This window comes from Lipophrys pholis, assembly GCF_963383615.2.
Source record: "Lipophrys pholis genome assembly, chromosome: 8".
Lineage (NCBI taxonomy): Eukaryota > Metazoa > Chordata > Actinopteri > Blenniiformes > Blenniidae > Lipophrys > Lipophrys pholis.
The window spans coordinates 13,746,087-13,770,499 of record NC_137630.1 but is presented as its reverse complement, the minus strand read 5'-3'; the positions used below and the strand labels follow the sequence as shown (position 1 = coordinate 13,770,499).

At 42.1% G+C, this 24,413-nt stretch overlaps 1 protein-coding gene across 1 annotated transcript in view; it reads right to left on the bottom strand.

The window, feature by feature from the left end:
- The window catches only part of cfap74 (cilia and flagella associated protein 74), a gene marked incomplete at both ends in the record, with an annotated part of 55,548 nt that overhangs the window by 10,337 nt on the left and 20,798 nt on the right, over positions 1-24,413 (bottom strand). The window contains 11 exons of the mRNA XM_080470035.1: positions 288-564; positions 690-823; positions 1,333-1,506; positions 5,728-5,815; positions 12,597-12,725; positions 19,239-19,360; positions 19,450-19,572; positions 21,367-21,464; positions 23,215-23,341; positions 23,458-23,643; positions 23,866-23,955. Of these exons, the coding sequence (XP_080326161.1) occupies positions 288-564; positions 690-823; positions 1,333-1,506; positions 5,728-5,815; positions 12,597-12,725; positions 19,239-19,360; positions 19,450-19,572; positions 21,367-21,464; positions 23,215-23,341; positions 23,458-23,643; positions 23,866-23,955 (1,548 nt within the window). The remainder of the gene's footprint in view (positions 1-287; positions 565-689; positions 824-1,332; positions 1,507-5,727; positions 5,816-12,596; positions 12,726-19,238; positions 19,361-19,449; positions 19,573-21,366; positions 21,465-23,214; positions 23,342-23,457; positions 23,644-23,865; positions 23,956-24,413) is intronic.

Genomic DNA, 24,413 nt, shown 5'->3' with positions numbered 1-24,413 from the left:
TTTCAGTAATTGCAGCTACTAATATAATAATACATAAATGAGACTATATTTCTTGGGCATGAAACTTGTTTTTTTGCATGTATTGTACAGTTTGCTTATCCAAAACAGATATAATTCCTTCTATAATCTTTGTCTTTCACTTGTGGTCGTTAATATTCTACTATTTTATTACATTATTGGCTTAATTAAATTTGAAATGGGAAAAATGTTGTTCTTGGCAGTTATTACATTATTGGTCGCTACACTCCTTTATGTTTAGCATTAACAGAAGAGGCGCTGCGCTCCACCTCTCCAGGGAGCAGACGTCCTGCTGCAGGAGTGATGCCGAGGTCCGAGTCTTCTGGAACCGCGAAGGAGAACAACCTGGGACCCGCAGGAGCCCCGGTGTGTTTTCCCACCGGACCTGACGTCTGTTTGGACTGGTTCCGGTCGGTGCGATGGTTGGTCAGGTGAAGGACAACGGTGGAGTGGTCGCCCACTGCTGTGGCCCCAAACTGCACCAGGGAGTGTGAGAGCTCCAGTGGCTGGTGAACGCCCGCCGCCCGGCATGGCAGCAGAAAATCTCTGAAGGCGGTGGAAAACAAATCAGTCAGAAGTGATTTTGAATCAGACCAGGTGTAATCACTGAAACCAATAACTCAAAGTCCATTTTAAGAAGGTTAAAGCATGCGCAATGAGGAAAAAAAAACCTGTTTATTCCAGATTTGCAGCAGAGTTGGAAATGGTACTCTTTGGCAAATCTGGCGCTGAAAATGAGATGGATCTCCAGGGTTTCTTGAGGAAGCAGAGTACCAAACCCATCATTTGGCTGGACCTCAATAAACTGTGAGAAAGACAAACAGTTCTCAGTCAATTCAAATAGCGCTGATTTCCATCAGAAAGTTAGAACCCTGCAGATAAGACGAAATCGCACAGATTATGAAACTATTTATAGTTGTTTTTTTTCTTTTCCCCTGCCATGTTTATCTCTGTCTTTATGTGGTAGCTTTTATTTGTGGAAGCTGCCATTCTCACACGGGATTTAGATTGCCTACTCAAGCAGAGCGGATTCTTCGAAAACAAAGCATGAATGCAGTTTATCTTAGTGATTAATTCTCACGCCGTGTACACACACTATGAAAGCTGTGTTAAGTTATCGCTAATGCAAACTACTTCAAATAATGGGAAGCCCATAGCGAGAAGAGAGAGGGTCAGTTATCACAAGTGTACAATTAAATAAAAAAGCCCAGTGAAGCAGGAGTGATAAACAAGACTTCCTAGTTCTATCTGGAAGCAAGTGATTGTGCTTCACAATGACCAGATAGTGAAGTATACAGAGCAGTCACGCCGTACCTCTGGGACACCCACAAAGCCAAAGTCCTGCGGCAAGAGGGAGAGGTTGGTGAGGCGGACGCTGCTCTTGACTGACTCTAGAATGGAGCAGAAGCCAAAGTCCACCTCGCTGTGGTCAAACTGCAGGTCTGAGGATGTCACCACGGCATGGACCGTGAAACACGCCGGCTGCACCTGCACAGACATCAAGAAACCTTTGGTCATTACACTCTAGTTTCCTTTGGTTTTAAATCTGCCATCTTAATAAAGGTCTGCCCTCCCCGTTGGTGCAATAGTTTGGGTCATGAGGCTGAGTGTAGGGGATCTGGTAGCCAAGTAGCCATGTTGCTGAGCAAACCCTGCAAAAAGGGATCAGTGAAATAAACTATCACCATCAATAATGTTGCCGGCTGGTTTTCGCTTTACGAAAAGATTTTCACATTCTGATTGAAGAGAAAAAGATACTTGATGTATGTTATGAACCAGTGTTTCCTAAAAAACATTATTAGGCCTGCGATTTCACAAATATGAATTATGCACTTTAACTAAGTCAAATATTATTTATAATTACATTTATTTGTAACTTTTTTTTTCTAGCTGATACGGCGCAATACTATCAAACATTTTCATCAAGATTCAAAACAGAGCTCTGACTCAAAGGAAGCTCTTATCAGCGACACCGACTTTCCTCCTCTTGCTGGTGATTCTGTAGTTTCCTCTCCGTTAACGCGCCTCACAAAAAAAAGACTAAAAACCAACACTGTGTCTGTCCACGTTTCTGTACTTTTCAGAAATCATTTCCCTCTTTGTGTTGCTCAGCCCCAATCCCACCGGGCCTCCCCTGAACACTCTAAAAATATTCCGCACAAACACTTTCTGATTCCACTAAAACGGCTCTGTGGTTTCCTGAAACATTTGGGAACTGTTGTTTTCAGCGTACATGCCACTTCTCAAGCAGCGTGTTTGTAGGAGACTATTTTAAGCAGGGGATTAATACACATTTCATGCTCCAGTGAACATTTATGGCAGCAGGATGAGGATGTGCTTGGGACCGACTCAAAATAAACTGCTGTGGCTGTGTTTGTGTTAATGAATCAACATGTCACTCAGTGCAACAGCCGAGCTCATCAACACCTTCTTCATGTCAACAATGGAGGTGGATCAGGCAGAAAAAAGAAGGATCAATTCTATGCCGAGGTTAGTTTCATAAGAAAAACACAGAGTGTTGCAGCATGATCATTATGATATGATAATTCACTCGAAAAGAGATCGAATTTGTGATTTTTGTGTCGTTTCACCGGGAATGAAGTCTTCTTGAGTCATGTCACTGCTGAGCAGATGACCTTGTTTATTGGTCTCTGCACCATTGCTTCCCCGGCTGCTGTGGCGTCTGGTGGCCAAACGCTGTGTGTGGATATGAGCGTGTGTGTGTGTTTTCATGGTCTAGTGCCAGAAGCTCAGGGCCTGGGGCTGGGGGCAACAGCTTTGGTGCTTCACAGGAACATCCTGGCCCCGGCCCTTGGCTGCACACACCCGTCCCTGACCCCTGCCACCTCCACAATCCTCTCACCCCTCCTCACATCCTGCAGAGACCAGGTTTAGTGAGTAGGGTTTCGGAGGATGAAGAAGGTGACAGTTTGGCAGGAAAATGGGCCAGATTTGAATTTACAGGAAAAAAAAAAAAGGGCTGGCAAAAGTGCAACACGGATGTCTAAGCAGCTGCTCTGTGCTTTTTTAAAAGGCCTGTAGTGAGGAGTTGAAGGAATTTAAGTGTAGCTTCACGGTGACAGCACATAAGAAAGGAAATTTAAAATCTGTTGTATCTATAAGGCATTTTACCATAATCATCTCTCAATGACATGAAAGACAAAGATTAAAAATGCTTATTATAGACTGGTATATTGTGGCAACATCACCCTATAAATATTCCAGAATGATTCTATTATTCATAAATCTAACTATGTATCACACTTAAAATCTTTATTAATTTTCAGGAAACGTATTGTACCGTAATTGTAATTCTGACTTTAAAAAGACTGTAACAAGGAGAAACCTGCAGAACCAGGCTTTCTGCTGTTCCGGTCGGGGTGAGGGGATAGAAGGAGAGAAAACGATAGGACAGACAGATAGATTGTGATGGGGGATTCAAACCCTGCTTCAAGTAGGGATTCTCTATTTGATATTCAATACATTAATATTGAATCCTTTGAAGGTGTCAGGTTTTGTGGCTCCACTGAGCAGGTGTTGTTTGACAGAGGAAGTTGATATCAGCAGAGCCTTCTGGATGCAAACTGATTAAGGTACTTTTATTTTGACGAGGAGATTTCTGTAACATGACAGAACATGAGCTCATCTTGAAACGGTCAACTTCAACTTATGAAACAGCTGCTTATCGATTACGGGAAGCTCCACTGAATGCTCTTGCACCTCAGGAGCTGTTTCACCTTCTAAAAATACCGTCCTATTCAAAGACTCTTCGACAGGAGCCCGGCTTCTGGAATCTCACCGTTGCTCTTTCTGTTCAAAGCAAATATTGTGAATATTTTGTTGTGTGCAATTTTCTCAAAGTGCCATTGTGACAAAGAATGGCTGGAATGGTCAACTAACTCATGAAGAATTATGATGTGTTATCAATAGGGTGGGGTTGGTTATAAACAAGGGAGGTCGGGGTAAAAATGAAAGGAAATCAAATATAAGAGTATTATATAGTGTAATGTATGCAACAACGTAATGCAGACAAAGTAGTAAAAGCCTCTAACACATAAACTTTGAATGCTTCTGGATCTGTGTGTTTGGCTTTTTTCTTTTTAAATCGTAACTGCTTGGTGCTGCGAGGCCGCCTGTGTGCAGTACGAGTTCGAAGTTAATCTTGTGAGCTTCACGCCCAGCGTGTAAAAGGTGACAGCTTTGCGTTGCTTAGATTTCAGAATACATTTATTCGTTATTTTCCATGGTTTGATGTGCTGGTGAAGTCGCTTTAATCACTACTTTGGCTAAATACATTTTCATCCCCTCCTGCAGGCATGATCATTAAGGCAGAAGTGAAGATGTGCAGCCCTGATGGGGAATTCCTCTCCTCCCCAGTGATTCCTACCCTTGGTATTAACAAGTGATGTCACAAGACGTACAAAGCTGAAATGAAGAAGATAAAGTTGGGCTTGGAAAAAAGTAAACAAAACAGGAACATAGAAGCAGCCGTAGCATAGCAACTGTTGCTGGTTCACCGGTTGTGGTTGCAGTGAAACACATTTCTGTGTACTGAACTGGCATGCCTACTGTCTACATCTGTCACTTTAAATGCACTTGGAGCATCGTGAACGTGCACGGAAATCGCAAAAGAGACAGCTGCCTCGATGTATAAACTGTACTGAATGCAGTGGTTGCAGTTGTACATGTGAAAGAAAGCTTTGAGGTAACCAGACAAGACTAGAACACCACCAATCTCCCAAGAAACGAGGCTGGTACATGACGACAAATATGAGCCTGAGCCAACTCTTTTCTGAATTAAAAAACATAAAGCAGCAAAATGTTCAATGAAATTCTATAATATATCATTTCTATAATCTGATATGTTGTTTAGATCCTATTGTGAATGAGTTTATCTGTCTATATTTCCAAGTCAGGGATGTGGGGTGCTGAAGCTGATCCTAGCCAACTATGGAACAGATCGCCATCGCACGGCAAACACAGAGAGACACAACAGCCGCACACACTCACATACACACCTACTGGCAATTCACAGTCACCAAGTGACCAATTAACCTCAAATACCTGTTTTTGGACAGTGGGAGGACACTAGAGAACTCGTGCAATGCTTGCACACACAAGGAGAACAAAACTCCACACAAGAAAGACCTCCAAGTCCGACACAGATTCAAACCAGTGATATTCTTGCTGGGAATCTAGAGGACTAACCACTACACCTCAGTATTGTTTCAGGGAAATCACAAATATTGATTTACATTTAAAATTCAAAAAAAAAGAGGAAATAATTTGCTATTTTCACTGCTGGTGGCTGCATATGACACCAAAGAAAGAACTCATGACTAACTTTTATGGTATGTGACATGTTTAACTGACAATAAATCTATAAAACGGTGTTAAAAAACACAGACAGCCCTCCATGATTTGGTGTACATCTGATCCCTGCGTGCATGTCTTGAGCAACTCGGGACATTTTCAGTAAAACAATATGAGATAACCTTTATGCTTGCCTTATTGGAGTAACTGGGCCTTGAGGGCGGGAGATAATTTTAGCTTGTTGGAAGCAAAATAGGTTACAACCTTCAGTGGCTCGGCTTCTGTTTGGGACAAAGTAGGGCGCACTCGCTACCGAGTGTTCAGCGTCACTGGGAGGTTCACAGTATCGTAGACGTGACATGTGTCTTTGGAAAGTGTCAGCGACCGAATACAAACCTGGCCTGCGACTTGAACTGTCATCGGGACCTCGAGGACTCCTGTATCGCTGTCGAAAAACTCCCCAGCATCTTGGGAGAGCGAACGTCTGGGGAGGGAAGGAAATTACAAATGTGAAAACAGACTTTTATGCAAAGTAGCACTTTCTCTTAAAAAAAAAAACCCAAACAGCTTAATCTTCATGTCGAACAGCAGAAGAGAGCAAAATACTAATTTGGGGCTGAAAACAAACATGGTCTGCGGAAAACATAGTTATGAGCCGATGTCAGATAGCAGGTCGAAAGCCACGAGCCACTGTCGAACATTACAAAGAAAGACAGCGATTTAGACCCTGAAGACCCATTACTTTGCTTTAACCCACGACTGTAGGATCGGCTCGCCAGGGAAAGCAGGAGAGAGATGTAGAACGCGCCTCCACACTACTGTAGGTTGTAGCCATGGTGATGGGAGACGTAAGTATGATTCAAAGAGGACCAGTAGTCATGCACAGGCTTATGTAAAACTCCAGTCCCCCAATATCCTCCTGTATCAAGAGCTGCTCTCGTGATCACACACACACACACACACACACACACACACACACACACACACACACACACACACACACACACACACACACACACACACACGCACACACACACACACACTCCATACATGTATGCATGCATAATTCATTTCCATGTAAACAATGGTCAAATGTCAAATACGGTTTGTGGCTCAGATCCGCCCACCACCTCTCGCGTTCGCTCTCCTCCTTCCAGCAACTCTCTCTTTTCTTTCCTCGCTTCTCCTCTCCTTCCCTCCTATTAACTGTCCTCTCTGTCTTTCCCTCTTTAGGCTCGCTCTTAATGCTGGTTGAAGGCTCGAGAGCTAATGCTGTAAATGTCAGTGGTTTTAAGGCTCTCCAGATGTCGCTGGGTTTTCATTTTCTTGCTTTTATGTTAAAGCTTCTACTACCGGGTCTCGCCTCCAACAAACGTTGTCAGCTTCAGGTTCGAGGAGAGGTTTCACCTTAGCCGTGTGCACACGCGCCCTTCTATCAGGACGACTTTCATGGCTCAAAAACCAGAAAGGTCCGTCCCTCACCTGTCAAAATCTAAAGTCCACATTTACAAACTCTTTTTATTTTTTCCACTCGTCTCCATGGCTTGACCAATGAGCACAGAGGGTGTATTTAAGGAAGCACTCTTGTGCTGCCTGCTAATAGAATCGCTGCTGGAGAGTCACTCTTGAATTAGCTTGGCAGAGCAGAGTGGAAAAGCCTGGTGGGGCGTCGCCGGGCCCATATGCTCCGGAGAATTTTGTGGATGGATGAGGTTTCAGATTTGCCGAATGTCCCGAGCAGATTTACTTGTGTACTTTTACGCTCTGTCGCCAGATTATCCACAGCCAAAAAGTAATTGTCCCGCATAGGCTTTGATTGTACTTCTAAGACTATTCGAGGACACTTAAAAACAGAAAGTGGTTTGCACGCTGCGGAGCTGCCATGTATGTTTTCGACCAGAAATGAGTCATGACTCAAGAGATGGTGAGAGACAAGATGAAAGCAAGGTTCAAGTATTCATCAGGAGAATAAATGATTTAAGATGGAACGTTTATTAAAACCGTTCTGGCCAAAAACAATACCTTGAAAATATACATAACACTCTTTAGTGTTGAAGCTTGTGTGGATTTCCCTTCACCATTAAAAAAGTGATTATAAAAAGGATTACAAAAAGGATTAAGAGGCTGGAGGATTTTTCAGTTTGGCAAAGTGAATCGGCAGAAATTCCAGTAAATGACTGCGAAAGAAATCTTCAAACTCATGTTAGCCAAGCAGGTTATTGAGCTTGCTTGTTTTGTTTTCACACAACTCCTTTCCTCATTAAAGTTGCTGTTGCTGACGTGAGCTGTGTACTAGCAGTGAAAGTACTGGCGGAGCATTGCACTGTAATCTGTGGTAAATCATCCTTGTAATCTCCCTTTTATCAGCCGGAACTGCCGGGGTTGGACACATCGCCTGCTCTTGAGAGATTACACCTAAAACCGCTCATTCAAGCAATCTCATTCTAATGATCCTGTCTAATGACATCACGTTTACATGGTGAAAAAGAAGGAATCGAAATCGAATTCTTTGTACGGATATTGTTTTTGTGTGACCGTACAAAACAAAATAATGGATTTCAAAACTAAAATGTGCTTTCCTAGTCCATGGGAGGAACTCTTTAAAGCCAAAAAGTAAGAGCTGAGCGCGGCACGTCACACAGCTTTAAGATTTACTCTGATTATCTTTCTGAATTCAAGCGAGCTGTATGCTTCTTGGCCAAATGGGATCACAAATGTGTGAACCACTGGCCGTGATGGTGCAGCGAGGGGATTAAGCAGCGTGTGGAGCAATGCTGTGCATATGTGAGGGGGAAAGTGTGGGCTGCGCGGTGACAAACAAAAGGTGGAGGAAGACAGGCGGCGAGGAATGAGGCGAACGAAAGACGTTGAGCGATGTGGGCAGGTTGAGCTCAATCCTTCAGAGGAGGAAGCAAGAAATGCGCGCACCCTCTCCCAAAAGCCTGAGGAGGGAAAGGCAAGAAGCGAACACCTGTGTAAAGAATGAAAGCTATGAGTCACGTCAGGATCCAGATTTAACAGTGTGTGAGTGTATGCGTGGATGAGACAGTGAGTGAAGGCAGTGCGGTTAATGAGGATTTGGAAATCCAATCTACGGCTCTGGCCAGAAAGATTGGCGGCGTCATTTTAAATGACACACTGCCACAGCGTAAAACAAAAGCAAACCCACCAAAAAGCGACAGATTGGAAGGCGAAATCCAACCATGACAGAGTTGACACAAAGCTCACTGTTGTGCAAGAGAAATACTTATTTTCCATTCCACAGTTTGAGGAGTGTGAATTCCCGGTGTGGGTGGACGACATTGTTTGGGGTCTTGGAGCATCTTAAAGGATCTTATACATCTTATACATTTACTCCCATTAGTTTTGGTCACACTGTACACATTTTCTTTAATATTCTATCAACCATCAAATATTTAAAAGAATTCCTAGATAATGAATCCTTGAAGATCTTTAGGAAAGTAACACTCATACATATATATATTTGATGTGTTTTGTCCAATCTGGAGGTGAAGTCGATGTTTTACACATACACTTTTACACAGATTTGATCCCCAAATCATAAAAATACTTCACAAGAGGGGACAGAATGACTAGAGAGGAGGTAGATCCTCCCGCCACTTCGCTGAAGTGAGCAACACCAATGTCGGGACAATGTCTCTGAATATATGCGCGCATATTTGAAGTGTTGTCAGTCCCTCCCACAGCAAGTTTTACAAAACACAGATGACAAACTGTGTGTGTGCGGCGATCGCGTCAGGACTTCCATCCTCCAAAAACCTTCCACGAGGCAGGCAGTGGAGGGGAGTTCAACGGAGGCTCAGGAAGACAGAATTGGTTTGTTTCAAACAAAATCCTTTTCCCAGGTTTTCCCGTTGCACCCCTATTACCTCTACTTGTAAGGAGTTTTCAAAAATGTAATTATACTAAACTCATTTACTGATTAAAATCAACAGGACAATTTTAGTTTTTCACATGACTCATTAGTTTAGCCAAATGAAACCTTCATTAACACAACATTAAGACTAATAAGGAATGGAAAAACAATTCAGGTAATTTCTAGTTGCACCCTCCTACGTCAGCAACTAAGTGAACTATCCTATCAGAATTGGGAAAGAAATAAATGATGACAAAAGCTGCAAAATACGATATGATCCGATATGATAATTATCATTTCAAAACAACAAAGTGTGAGCACAGCGAGCTGGGTCTGGCGTCTTAGGTTATGTAAGCAGAATCAGGGCCATCATATAAGTGGAGATGGCTGGTCGATGCATGGAGCGATGAGAGCAGTCTGATAATAACAGAGAGAGGCAGAATGAATGTCGAGTGAGAGGGGAAGTGGAGGAGCACAGAGACAGAGGACTGCATAGAGAAAGACCCAAAGAGTAAGAAGTGTAGTTAAGCACAGAGGTGAGAGGCCAGGGAAACGAAAAGCATGTGTGAGAGAGTGGGAGAAGACAGCACAGAAGTGAAAAGACAGAGACAGAGAGAAAGTGTGATGCGGTAGGGAGGGGGTAGAATCTGTAGTTGTGTTGGTGCTGGTGAACGAGGCACCCATCTAAGCAGCAGCACAAGTAAAGCTCTGCTCTAATCCTCGCATTAAAACCTCTGCTGATTCACTAAGGCAGATTACTGACAATTTCCCACTTTCCTCTCCTGTCCTCCAACTGTATCATGACCAGTGCATGCCCCTAACTTTTGTCATCTGCTGGCATTTTTTTTTCTTTCCATACCAATAGCCTTCCAGCGATCGCTACACAAAGCTGTTGAACCGTGAAATGAAAAAAAAAAAGGAGAGGGTGGGTAGAAGAATACTGGCGCCCACGCTGCGTTTTTACATACTGCACGCCTCTCATACTTGCCCTGGGGGTCCCCTGTCCGCTCTCCTGGCGTTCAAACTGCAGTTCAACTTCTGCCTCTCCGTCTAAATATAGAATTGGTATTGTTGTGGAAAGAATTACCATGTCCTTCAAAGTCATTAGGAACCATTATCAGAAACCTTCGTGGCCCTGTGCTCAGCGTGCATGAAGGTGTCGTGAAGCAACTCCTTTATTCCCGCCGGCTGTTGACTGGCTACAACTTGCTGCCCCGAGACTCCACAGCTCATGAAAAATGGATGTTAACATATAAACACTGTAGTATAATATTTACAGCAGATGTATGTACCTACAGCTACAAAATGAAATCGATCGGTCACCTCTGACATCAGACGGTCTTTTTTGTCTATTTCCATTCCCGAAACAGAATTTATGGTAAAGAATTTGGAATTTTTTTACAAACAAACCCAAAGTACATTTAATTAAATTTCCAAATCCACGAAATAAAAAGCTAAAAAATATTTACATTTGAAAAGAAAAGGTATCCTGGACACAACATTGACATATCTTACGGATATTTTGGGACCAAAGTTTTGACACTACACACTGTCTTCTTTTGTATTCCTCTGAAAAAGTGGTTGGCAGGCGGCTAGAAACACATCGTTACACTTACATGCTGCCATGTTATAGTATAGTGCATGGTATCTGATGTGTGTGCCTTTCACTCAGCAGTGATATCCTCATGGACCTTCATGAAAAAAGAACAGTTTGAATTTTTGTTGCACGGTACAGTCTCAAAGTAACTCTCCAGATTATCCCATGTCAAGGCCAATTCGTACTCCATAAGAACAAGAACAAAGTTCGGACACGTCATTTTCTTCGGCCAGCTCCTTCTGTCAGAAGAAATTTTGTTGAGCTGTGCCAACCGGCCGGGCCGAAGTATCTTGTCGAAGTTCTGCAGCGTGCTCAGCAAACCCGTGTGTTATTGGTCAGATTTTTCTTGTTTACTTCTGTCTTCCGCCACAAGTCTGCAACAGGGGGGCGTGTGTTTTGCACTGCGGTGTGCTGCGCACACACTTTCCAGCTCACTAATGAGTGTATCAGTCGCATTTCAATCATGTCAATTAGGTTTAGCATGTAGCCTCGCTACTGTGTGAGCCCCGACGCTCGTGAGCATGTAGCATGGTTCCGAGTTTACGTGATGCGCCTGAACGCATCACTCCTGCAGCTAAAACCTGTGGTTAAAACCATTAAAACCGAACACAAACTTTATCTTTTATTCCTGAAACAGTTCAACTGAATGGATTTCTGAAAACATTTGAAGCAAGAAATAAGCTGTGCAGTGCGCCTGATGTGAAAGGCTTCTTCTTGGTGTATGAAATCTCCAGCCGAACAGGAATTGTTTTCAACAGCTGCCTGACGTCAGCAGCCGCACTTTCTTATTCTTACGGGGGCATGCAGGGGCCCTCAGTGTGAAGGTTTTTTTCAGACATACAGCTTGATGTTTGTAACTTTTCTCATTGAATTTCTTCTTAGCTCCCAAAATGCATGATAAACATCACATCACTTTACCCATGAAAATCACAAACAAAAGGGGACACAAAGTACAGGCTTGGTGAAATTCCAACAGCCACCACGAACAAGTCTGACCTAATATCAAGTATGTGGACGCAGCTCTGACAATGAAAGTCCAAAGAATGGATAGCCCCTAACAGCGACCCCAGTTCCCCATATTCCTCCAAGAACATCTTAAAATGATGGATGTCACCAGAAATTTTTGGAATCAGATTTAATCTTTTTTTTTTTTTTTTTAATAGTTTGTATTGTTAGGCCGTACTTTCTGTGTGGAGTTTGCATGATTTCCCTTGCAAGTGCAGATTTCCTCCCGTACTCTGGTTTAGTCCCACAGTCTGAAAATTACCCTCATATGCACGTGACCCTAAATGTCCTTGGTGTTTCTCTATGAGTTTGCCCTGTGATGGACTAGCGACCCGTCCAGAGTGTATCTTACCCTCGGCCATAGTTAGCTGAGATCAGCTCCAGTGTCCCGCGACACTGCACAGGATATAAGCAGTATAGAAGATGGAGGGACGGCTGGTGTTGTTTGCCACATTAACTTACTTTTAGGCGGTTGTGCAGATGTTTCAATTAACTACTTTAGTAAATATTATCACTGACTGAAAAAAAATCATAATAAAAACCAAACTAACTTGAGGGCTCTCTTAAAATTCATTCCAGTGCAATGAGTAGGTGTATGCTTGTGCCGTATTGAAGAGGAGAAAAAACTATAAGTGGGCTTCGATATGCAAAATGAGTCTCCTCTCGAGTGAAACCGTTGCACTTTTGGTGAAGGCTGACAGAATCCTAACAAGCTCAGTCTAAAATAAGATTATCGCAGCTCCACTAATTCCATTATCGCGACATCCTCTGTGTGTCTCTCCTTACCTTGGCATGAACTTCAGCTGGGTGTTAAAGCCTGACTGAGCCTGAATAAAGCCCGTCTTTGGTAGGATCTCCATGTGTTTCCTCATTTCCGGACACACCTCAAAGCTCACTTTCAAGGCTGTGCTGGCTCTGTTATGAAAAAGATATTGTTTCATTAGCTCAGATCTTAACAGCACTTGTACATTGTTGTGATACAAGGGTAACCCAGAGTGACACACACATTTATAAATAATACGCAGGTAGTAACAAACAGGTAACACTGCCTGCCAATAAAGATGCAGATGGCGGTGCTACGTGACCTGAAGAGGCTCTCTGCTGTGAAAGTTGGATGCAGTATGTGCACATCCACTAGACTGATCCTTCCACGCCTACTTGTCTACTTGAAGGGCACACGACTGACTGCATTGCAATAATGTTTGACGTAAATCACACCCCAGCCGCTCAAGGCAGATGGCCGCCCATCCCGAGCATGGTGCTGTCTGAGGTTTCTTCCTGTTAAAAGGGAGTTTTTCTTCTTCAATGTTGCCAAATGCTCAATCAAGGCGAACTGCTGGGCTTCTCCAGCAGCGGGAAGTAACTAAGTACAACAAATTTCTTGATGTGCGGAACTGGAGGTGACCAGCGTTTGTCCTTTACTTGAGCATACTTTTTGATTAACATAAAATAACATCATCCCATTGTCACTAAATATATTGCCACTGTCAGACTGCTTTAAGTTGTGGGCTGTGTATGTAATCTAATGACATCTGTTCATTTAATAATTGTGGAATATTAGGTTTTTGCTTTCCACAGTAAGGATTTTCTGAACTATGTGCACTTTATTCTTTGTTATCTCAAGAGGTAATTTTAGATGATGTACCCATGTGTTCCTAAAGCCCATTTGACAAAAAGTCCCTTCATATCAGCTCTATAAAGACGAAAAAACAAAAACATATTCACTGAAAGTGCATGGGAGGACAGACCTGTTATTCCTTATCACCTGGCAAGGAGAGATGAAAGACTTCCATTTGAGTGACACTGACAAAAATCGCCTGGTATAGACTGCAGTACCCAAAGTCCATAACATTTAAGTGACCCAATTTTCTGGAGGATCCAACAGATGGTTGTGCCTGTGGCTACAAGCCTCAGTTATTGCTGAGGCCTGTGATATAAATGGCTCCCCACCTTGGGAATTCTCCAACACATCCAACCACGGCCCACACCTTCAGAAACGATGACAGTACAAACAAGCGGAGTGAAAAAACACCTTGTTTGCTGGAGGTGATAAGTGTATGCAGCGATAGCGTTTCATTGTACCTGCTTTGATCTTGAAAGACACAGAGGCGGCCAGGAGAGAGCGGTGGCCAGATTGACAGAGGGGCCCTTCATTTTTCGATTCCCCTCTCAAATGGAATGACCCACTTTGAGCAGCAAGGTCAACCAGATGGCTGATTCCCCCAGGCAAGGACTCACAGGGACACTTGGGGGATATTAAGTCGCTATCTTTATTCCAGCTAAATGATAACCTTCAAATCACTCTCCAGGGAATATTCACGGATACGTAATCTTTCAGGGCAATTAGGCATTTTAATTAACATGCATTTAACTGTTCTTATCTGCTTTTACTGATAGGCTGTGACCAGTTTAAATGACAAAAGGATTTCGAGGTGAGTTTATAGTCAAGCAAACTTTGTGTCATCCGGATAAAAAAGGGCACCATGATGTTGACCACATTACACACAAAAAACTCACATGACGTAACGCGTGTTTTCTGTAAACCAGCGACATGATCTGTAACAGAAGTGAAAGAAGAGATTCTCATCCTGATCACATTGTGTAATATCACAGTGTCGGCCAAAAGTATTATCATGGACTTCTTGCCAGGGGCTGCTGTTCAGGGTTTAGGGCATTGCATGGAAATACCAACGTCAGAGCTTGCACAAGAAATTCGGTTTTTACATTTGCTGCAACAGTTTCAATAGGCCTTTTTACTAGTATTCCTGGGGGGGGGGAAAAGTCCACCATAATATGTTTCTATCTAAATTTTATGAGGAATATATTGTCTGGTGGCAACAGCAACCTAATCACCACACCATCAAATAATATTATCTTGAGGATGAAAGAGTGTGAGCCGGGCCTTATCCTTTAATACATTGGTGGACAACAACCGTTATGTTCTTGTGGCTCAATTGGAGCAAAACCCTGCAGACTGGTTCCTAAATCTTATACAAAGCATTCCCAGAAGAGGGGATGTTGTAGTATCAGATTATCCCCTATCGTTATGAAATAGGTATGCTTACATCGTTTTCACCATGCCGCCGAGCAAAACACACAGGAAATACTGTTCACAACAGTTGACCGTGTATTTTATCGGGGTTTGTAAAGCCTTTTTAAATTAATGTTCCATGGCATTTGGGTTTTAACACAATACTGTTTGTTATGGTAATATAAAAGCTGTTGAGGGGTGACACGGATGAATGGTCGAATGAGTCCTTTTGTCTTATTAGATCAGAACAAGGGTTTTACTGCTTGAGAGCAAGTGAAACAAAAGAAAGAAAAAAATTGACAAGTGTTGGGGGGGAAATGTACAAGGTTTCCAAAAAAAAAAAAAAAAGGCCACACTGTGCTCCATTGGAGGAATCACCTGTAATAGTAGGCAGTCAGCCAAAGAAAGTCAGCCTGATGACTTACTGCTGAACTGCCTGTTCACCTGCACAGTGGAGAAGAGGAAGGAGGTGGCAGAGCATCATAAACAGATCACTACCTCCCCTCAAAAAGACCTTTACAGTAAGTGACCACAAAAGAAGGAAAAACCACAGCAAATAGAATCAAAAACTATTTTTAGTCTCAAACAAATGGACTTTCCTTGTAAAGTGCATTTTACTGCTTCAGGAGTCGAGATGCGCTTCGTAGGATCGATCACATTTAGTCACACATGCACACATCAATAGCGCTGGCTGCCATGTAAGGTTGCATCGATGGGAGGAACCTGGGGTTCACTGTCTTCCCCAAGGATACCTCTTGATATGTACGGAGCTATTCTAAACTGCCATGCTGAGCTGTGGCGGCTTGATAAAGCAGCATTGCTATTGCACCAACGCATCATGAGCAGTGTAAAACTAACGTGTCTCACCATGGTGTAAATCCAGCTTACGTTCCCTATTAACTTCAACTGCTGAACATAATGTATTGGGTTCTATTAGCACTGATAGTAACATGATGTTCACCAAGATTCAGTGCTTTCAGGCCGTGTTGCAGAGAAGTTGCTCACGCTGAGTCTGTATACAGAGCTGAATAAGTGAGTGCCAGGACTGTGAGTGCCCATGGCGACTGCAGTGCCTCTGCCCTTTCTTAAAAGGGCCAGGTGGTTGTGCTTGTGTATTCCACATGTACTCCCGAAACCCCACGGGGTACCAAGCCTTCATGGCAAGGGCTCCGGGCAACTGTCCCCATAATGCAGCACTGTCTGCTTTATATCACATACTTCAAAACAACCAGCTGGAAGAACAGATTTTTCATTAGCATCTACGTTTCTATTTTCCCCATCGTATGAAAAAAAAAAGAAAGAAAGAAGGAGAATCAAAACATTTCAATAACACACTCGCATTGCCCAAACAAGACCGGACTCTGGCTGCGCCAAGATGAGGTACAGTAGGCACATTAGAAATACAGTAAACAGGGACAAATCAAGGACAGAATGCTCAGTGAAGCAAATAAATAAATTTAAAAAAGCAGGTTGGTTGTGTTTTTATGGCTCGAGCTTGGGCAGGAATTCTCAACTCCCCAGCTGGTGCCAGTGGAGGAGGGTTTGAAAGTCCAGGCTGAGCGTTTGAAATACAGAGAAAAAAAAAGAGACAGGGAAAAAAAAAAAAAAAAAAAAGAGGAAAAACTCTGCCAACTGCGTTCTGAATAATCATTGGCTCATGAGCCAGAGTTGAATACTGCACATTTTAAAACCTCATAAAAATACTTTCAATTAGTAGGAGTGATATTCAATTCACTGGCTCGTGGACAAGATAGGCATATTCAATTGTGCTTTGTGCTGCTCTCTCAAAAAAAAAACATCTGTCACAAACTAAAGAGGACTTGTGGGATATCTACTATCTCCTCAAAGACGAAAAGTGACAAAGTGGATGATGAAAGCATCAGCCCTCCCATTGTTTTCCCTCCAAAGCCTGCCAAGCTATTTATTTGTTCAAATTATTGTCTTGCAGGCAGATTGACATACTGTATTCCATGCTTTGCTTGGTCGTCGTCTTTTTTTTTCTTTTTTTTTTTCTTCTCCCTTACTTTAAAAGCTGCAGTTCACACTGACGCTGTCATCGTCATGTTGTCACATGTGCTGGTGTGCCAGCACACCAGATGGCAGTTGTCACAAATCCCCCGCCCCCACTCGAGCACTCCCTCCCCTACATATTGTGACACAATGACTGGCTGAGGTGATGGACTGTGCTGCTGCCGCCCCTGGTGACTTCTTAACCTTATGTGTGCATCATAATGCATCACATCCATAATCAAAAAGGATTCGGGTCGGTGCTGTTGTATAGATCAAAGAGGATTGCGGCGCTGCGGGCTTACCGCTTGGCCCCTTACATCATCCTTTGTTTAGGTAGCATTTATCAGCTAATACATTTCTATTTTATTATAGCCGCACATTTGTTGAATATCTCGATGTGCGGCTTGGCTGTAAGCAATAGTCAGAGGGGGGAGTTTTATGTTGGCTGACAAGTAAAGCGGGCCCTGTCAATTTTAAGGGATTTCCATGAGCCGTTTTTCTGTGAAAGTGTCTGCTTTGGCAGCGGCCGAGTGTGTGAGAGAGTTTCAGCATTGCACTCTGCAGATAAGCCAGCATGCTACATCAGCAGTCCATGTTACTTTTCCAACTCTATTTCAAGGATGCTCACGAACACGACAACAAGAGCAAAAAAAAATGGAACTATGATGTGCAGCACTTTCTTCTGCAGCCAAGTCATTGGGCTGAGGATTTTCCACATTCGCTCAAATAATCCAACTTTAATATTTTTGTCTTGTGTGTTCTTATGAACCCATTTTCTTTAATGAATTTCAGAAATATATTTGAAATAGGTTATTAGTCATCTTGAATAATTTATTTGGGGGGAACAATGCTGACAAATGATGGGAATTCCCAACTTCTTTTTATTACTCAAGTGCGCACTTAATCAAGTTTGGAACAGGTTCAATTACTTTTCCTTGATACTCAGAGATGATGCCGCATAATCAAACATGCTGCTCGATAATCTTCACTTTTACAAACATAAATTGCACTCAATATTCCAATCACTGCCTCATGACTGCAAATGCGGAGCGTTAGCGGGGAAGAAATGGCATTATTTATCTAATGAATGCCAGCGTGATGTCAGAGAACTGCCAAGAAAAGATCTGATATCACAGCCTGTGGTGATGCCGCTGTATTATGCTTGCAACCTTTGCCAATATTATACACTTTGTTGTGATGGCGATGCCTTGAAAACCCATTGTTTCATGCTGCACTGGCAACGCAAAGTTTAAATATAGGCCTGTACAAATGGACTGTTAGTGAATACTGTGCCATTTCCATTGGGAGAAGCCTGCATATGTGTGTATGGTCATGGACCATCTGCTGAAACTGTACATGAAGACAAAACCATGATTATCGCCATGCAGCAATGAGGAATGTGACTTTTAGCCTTTAGTTTTGTAGGTTAATCTGGCTCCTATTCATTGCATGCTTACAATTATTTTACATCAAAAGATTTGTTGTCAAAGATTTTTCTATTACATTTTATTACTGATCATCTTATATAAAAAACAAACAAACAATGAAACTTTTTCATTTTAGGAAAACTTTGCAACCTAAACAAAGTAGTACAGCATGTGTAAAATGTATGTGTTGAATATCTAGTCAGAAGTGTGTTCCACTGGAGCCTGCTTTCAGATATTTCAACTTAAAATGACTATGTGTATTAAATGTGCGAATGCTGCTGATATAAACCAGGTAGGTGGACAAGAGTACGGGGTGATACAGCTGCACATCTGCAGAAAATATCCAACCAGTTTAATCCAGTTATGGAGAACACTTTTCCCATATTACACTGGGGAGGGACAAAATACTGCTGAATGTCATCCAGAACTCCAAATGGGCTAAACATGGTACACATGAGGCTAAAGAAAATTTGTGGATCGTTTACCTGTGTTTTTATTGATCTTAAACTCCTGCAAACTGATCATCCATCTATTGTATTTACCAGTTTTCACCCACAATTTCATTCACACCGCTGACCAATTGGAGTTAAGTGGTGGCCTTGATGGTAGAGAGGCGAGATCGGGTTCTGATTTGAATCCCACTGCAGCCCTTTGAGTCCCTGAGCAACCCCCCCCCCATACACTTTTATGATAAAGTGACTCATTACACTATAATGCTACATTTCAATTAAGCTGAGCAACATATTAAACATACAACACGTGAGCTGAAGATACTAAGACAACAGGAGAGACAACCTTTATGTGTATTCCTCCATGACTAGTTAGTTGTACTGGGTCGTGCATCTTTAAAACCAGGGCAGCCACAATATATGGCGCTCATATTGGATTCTGAAGGGAGGATTTCCATAAATGTTGAGCCACAAAACAAAGTTGTCAGCCATCTTATATTGTGAGACCCACCTACTCTGCACCACGATGGTGTCTTGATAAAGACGGTCGAACATGCAGATCTTCAAGTCAACGCTGGGCTGAACCACCCATACGGGCATGCTGGCGGCCACTCCCCTCACCTGAATGGGAATCTGTTTGAAAACATTTTGATTCATTCAAAATGTGTCTCATCAATTTAATATCATGCCATTTCCCTTCGTGAGGTATTTTGGTCTCTTACAGGCTTGCTGGTTTTGTCAGAGAATTTGATGTGGAAGTCCTGTTTGGTCATTCCGGGAAGAGTCGGGGTGAAGATGATTTCCAGTTTGATGCTTTCAAATGGTCCAATCTCTCCCTCTCTCACCTGAAGAAGGATTGATAAGCGAGAATATGCAATTATTATTATAATAAATTTTTTTTAAACATTACCTTTACAACACATACAGTTCTCAATCCTCTTTGTCTTCTGGCTGCTCCCATCAGAGTTTGGCTTCATTTCACCCCGTCACCATCTTCATGCTCTCCTTCACTAGATGACCATCCTGCTCATTCCCAATGAAAAGTTCGGGATATTTCCCTCTGCCTCTCACCTGAATAACTTCCAGCTGCACCACATATCATAGCAAGCTGCACTACTGTCTTATAAACCTTCTCTTTCACTCTTTCTACTACGCTTTTGTCACACTCATCCCACCCTGCATGTACTTCCCTCGTCCCGTCATTTTTTACCATCAATTACCCTCGATGGTTGAAACCTCTGGTACCTGAACTCCTCTTTCATTGACACGTTTTTTTTTTTTTTTTTTTTTTTAGTGGTGGACACTTTTGTCTCGTTTCTTATGTAGGGGATGAACTAAATCCGACAAGTTTGACGAGGGCCACATGGGTGTGAAAAAGATCAACAAATGCAATATGCAATTTCTACTCCTTTAACATTATTGTGCTGCATCCATGGACATTAGATCATGTATGGACCAATCAAAAGCCATGCTAATGTTGACAACAAGCTGCCATGCTGACTATGCAGAAAAGGTGATACTACAACACGTTAGCAGTTCTTTACTCGGTCGCATAACTAAAACAATGGCATTGCCACAGTAAGCTACGTTAAATACTAAAGATGTCAAAACACAAAGACAGAGTTATGGAAAGAGCTAATCTTTTCCCGAGGAAACAAAAACGAAACCAAGTTTACTAACTAATACGTTTCAACATGCTTTAGATGCAGCAAGTTACTAAGTATTGCGGGACTGTGATAGTTTGATGGATAAGCTGTCATTTAAGACACACGGTGCTCAAAGTATCATTCAAAATGCCAAAGATGGAGCCGAAGGCATGCAGGCACATGCAATACACACAGCTACAATGAGCGCAGAGGGAGAGGTAATGCACCATTAGGCCCCCACCAGAGAGACCTAATGAACCCTGAACAGATCCAGAAATTCACATGGGCCACAAGGCACACGCGGCAGCACACAGCTGAAAACAACACAGAACAAAGAGGCAGAGAATTCCCCAGGCAGACATGTTTAACAAATTTGGAGTGAAAGTAACATACAAATGCAGATGAATCATACTCAATAACAGGGTTAAATGTTTGTCCTTTTTTTTGTCTGTTTACTGGTATGGCCTGTAAAGTGTTTTAACAGGCTCATCGCTGTCGTCGTGTGTGTGTATTCACATGCACATTTATTATCCAGGTCGAGGTTCTAGTCCTGTCGTGGCTTTCGGTGACATGGATGTGTATATTCTACTGGCGTCCTCCAATTAAAAACTTACGATTGACTCTGTCTGCGTCGTGTGTGTAGGTCGAGCTTGATCATGTCAATCAACATCGTAATTAAGTTCCAAAGGAATGCATCTTTTGCGTTTAATCACAACGGGGCCTTTCTTTTAGTTGTTCTCCTCTTGAGACAAACCTATTCCAACCAGCGATGAGCAATCACATGATGCCAGTTGCATACAGTGTACAGCCTGTGGAATGCACCGTTTTTCATGAACTCATACTCTCTTTCAGGAGTTTTCAAAGTGTCGGAGGATGAGCACTCCCTCCCTCCCTCAGCTTGATGCACATTGCGGATCCAGACACATTTCTTTTAGCTATGAAGTGTTTGGTGTCATAATACTAATCAGTATAAAAGAAAGACTCAGTACTCACATTTCCAAGTCTTATATCACTGGAGTCGGAGGCGATTTGATCTGTCTGGACATCCACAAGTGAGGACGTACACATTTCTGGAACAGCTTCAGGACCTGCTGCACACACAGAACCAGACACTTCTAAGCGGACATTATTTCTAGTCTGGTTAAGAGATCTGAAAGATTTACCAAACAAAAACAGAAAGATCAAATTGATCAAAATGTTTGTGTCAATATGCACAGAAAGACAAATACAATTATGGCAAAACCCTGAATAAATGCGACATAGCAATTATATAATAGAACAGTGTAACCTGGTTCAGTGTTGGACCTGCTGCAAGCTTTAGTAGAGAAACTGACATAAATTCCATAAGAATGAGATGTGCTTTTCCAACAAAAGTGAAGTTGAGGAAAAAAAAAAAAGAAAAAAGAAAAAGCAATGAGACGGAGCGAATTCCCACCGCCAGCAAAGCAGAGGCAAAAGACTGCACAGCTTATCAAAGCATCAGCAGTGGAAAGTGCTGAGAGCAGCGATGAGGACTTCAGATCTGAACGAGCATTAAAGAGAAGATGCCTCCTTGTCACCAGCTGTGAGAGCAAGGTGAACCCTTCGCTTTCTGTGTGTGTGTGTGTGTGTGTGTGTTTGTGTGTGTGTGTGTGTGTCCTTTTCTTTCTGTTCTTACAAGGACTGAAAGGCCTAACAGGAACAGGAACACAAGGAAAATCATCCATGGTGAGAAGACAGTCTCAGATCGTACTTTGTGTTTCTCATAAGTTGATTCAAATGAACAGTTTCTTCACTAAATGATGTTCAAACACGACCGGCTGCCCTGTGATGCTGTATTTTAATCACTGCAGTGCTTTCAACCACACGCTAATGTCAAAATGGGATTAAGCTCCACGACGTTTTCCAGATTTCATGTTTTACAGCTCACTTTAGTTCACGGCCTCACTAATATTTGCTCAATTATAATACCCTCCAACTTCAAACAAAGTTAGAAACTGTTTCTCTGTTTTGCGCCGGCTCTACTTCTTCTGTGAGGAGTCGGATGTGTGATTGTAGTTTGATTTTTACAGGACTGCTGATGCAGAGTTGTCTGGAGATGCTTTCTCGGCGAAAAAGCTGGAAATTGCAATTGGAAACAGACACGTCTGTATAACGCGTTTCTTAAAAAATAGATAAAATTGAAAACATGCTTGATGTTTAAGATTTAACCTATTTTTTACATTGGATAAGTTTCTATTAGAAATTTCGTTCAGTTATTTACTCTTATCCAAACATAAACTATGAGGATAAAAATAATACAATTACATAATGTCCATAAGGAGTGTATTGAAAATGTTGAATAATAAATGATGGTAATTTGGGGGTTTTTAAATGTAAAAGTCGGTTTTTATTTCAATTCGTGTCTGAAAAAGTATGATAATTTCACCCGCAATAATCAAATAAAATGAAAAATCCACAAATTTTGGAACATTTGAATGAATACATTTAGAGCTCGATTACATTACCTTTCCCTATATGACCTATTTGTTTCTTTATTAAGCTATTAAGTTATATAAGCAGGAAAGCCTTTGCATTGAAGCAGTGAGACTACTATTATAAAAAGAAAAAAATCAAAAATCAAAAAACAACACCCAGAATGCAACAAACATTCGTATCAATGAAAACATTTACAACCAGGTTCCTCTTTAAAATTGCTTGAAAAACAAGGTCATGTAAGAGAAATGAGTGAGCCCAGTGTGAGTCACGTTAAGATGAATTCAATCTTGCCGATTCAGTTTCCAGTTTGAGGTTCTTGCAGAGCTCAGAGTAAACGTGTTATGTTATGTATATAATTTGTACATGTGTTTGTTGGAGTGTTACCTAGTTGCTTTTGCTGTAAAGAGTCAGAGAGCACCTGACTCTGCTGCTCGGTTTGCGTTTCTCCAGCATCCAGGGAAGCAGACCTGTCCTGGTTGCTTGCTGTTGACTGCATTTGACTGCATGTCTCCTACGAGTCAAACACGCGCTCATTACTTTGAATCAACTGTTATTACTTGTATTTAATTTCCTCCTCACCACATAAAAGACAGAGTAACTCTCGAGCTCCGAATGCTGAGGTCTGACCTGGCATGTGTTGGCAGAGCTTTGGGATGGCATCTGGACATGGCTACTTTCTGGACTGAGAAATGGCGACGCGTCCAGGAGAAAGAAGGTGGCCAGCGCGCCCTTGTTGGTCAAGGTGATGGTCCGTGAAATAGTCTGGCCCACAATGTGTGAGCCGAAATCAACGAGCTGGATGTCGACCTCGAGCTGGAGGAAGGATCAATATTCACATTCACTCGAGAACACAATTTTACATGCATCAATATCAACATGAATTATTGATCACAATTTTTACCTTATTAGTAGTACAAAGCTGCCGAATGTTAGCAAACTTAGATATGTATGTTCATACACCAAGACATAATCATATTAGAAAACTAACAAAATAGCTAGGAAGAGATCCTGGATTGTCTGTGGTAGACCACCTACTTTACATTTCTTTATGATGCATCTGACCGGGACTGAGAACGACCCAGTTGCTGATGCAAACTGGATCTCACCTTCCAAGTCCTTGTTTATCTGCAGGAGGCAGAAAGTAGCACAAATGTGATGTTTAAAATAAAATAAAAAAAAGTCTTGTGTTTGATTAAATGATAGACATGGTATGATGCATGTGTTCCTCCACTGCCCCAGTTTGACGTTTGACTGTTATGGTGTAGATATCAAGCTTAGTCTGGTTCTACTGTTTGTCTCTGAAACTGTCTTCAAGAGAATGATCAAATCCATAAAAAAAGCCCAGTGGCTGTTGCTGAATACAAATCTTGCGTATTTCCTTGATGTCTTCATGCAGTATTAAGCTCGAGCTAATTATGGACTCAGGCCTGAAATTTAACAACCACATTAAGACAATAATTAAATGCAGCTCGAGTCCTCACCAACACAGTGAAGGTGGAGCACATAATACCTGAGATCAAATCACTGCACTGGCTGCCTTCGTGTCAAGAATTCAAAATCTTACGACTTATCTTTGATTTGAT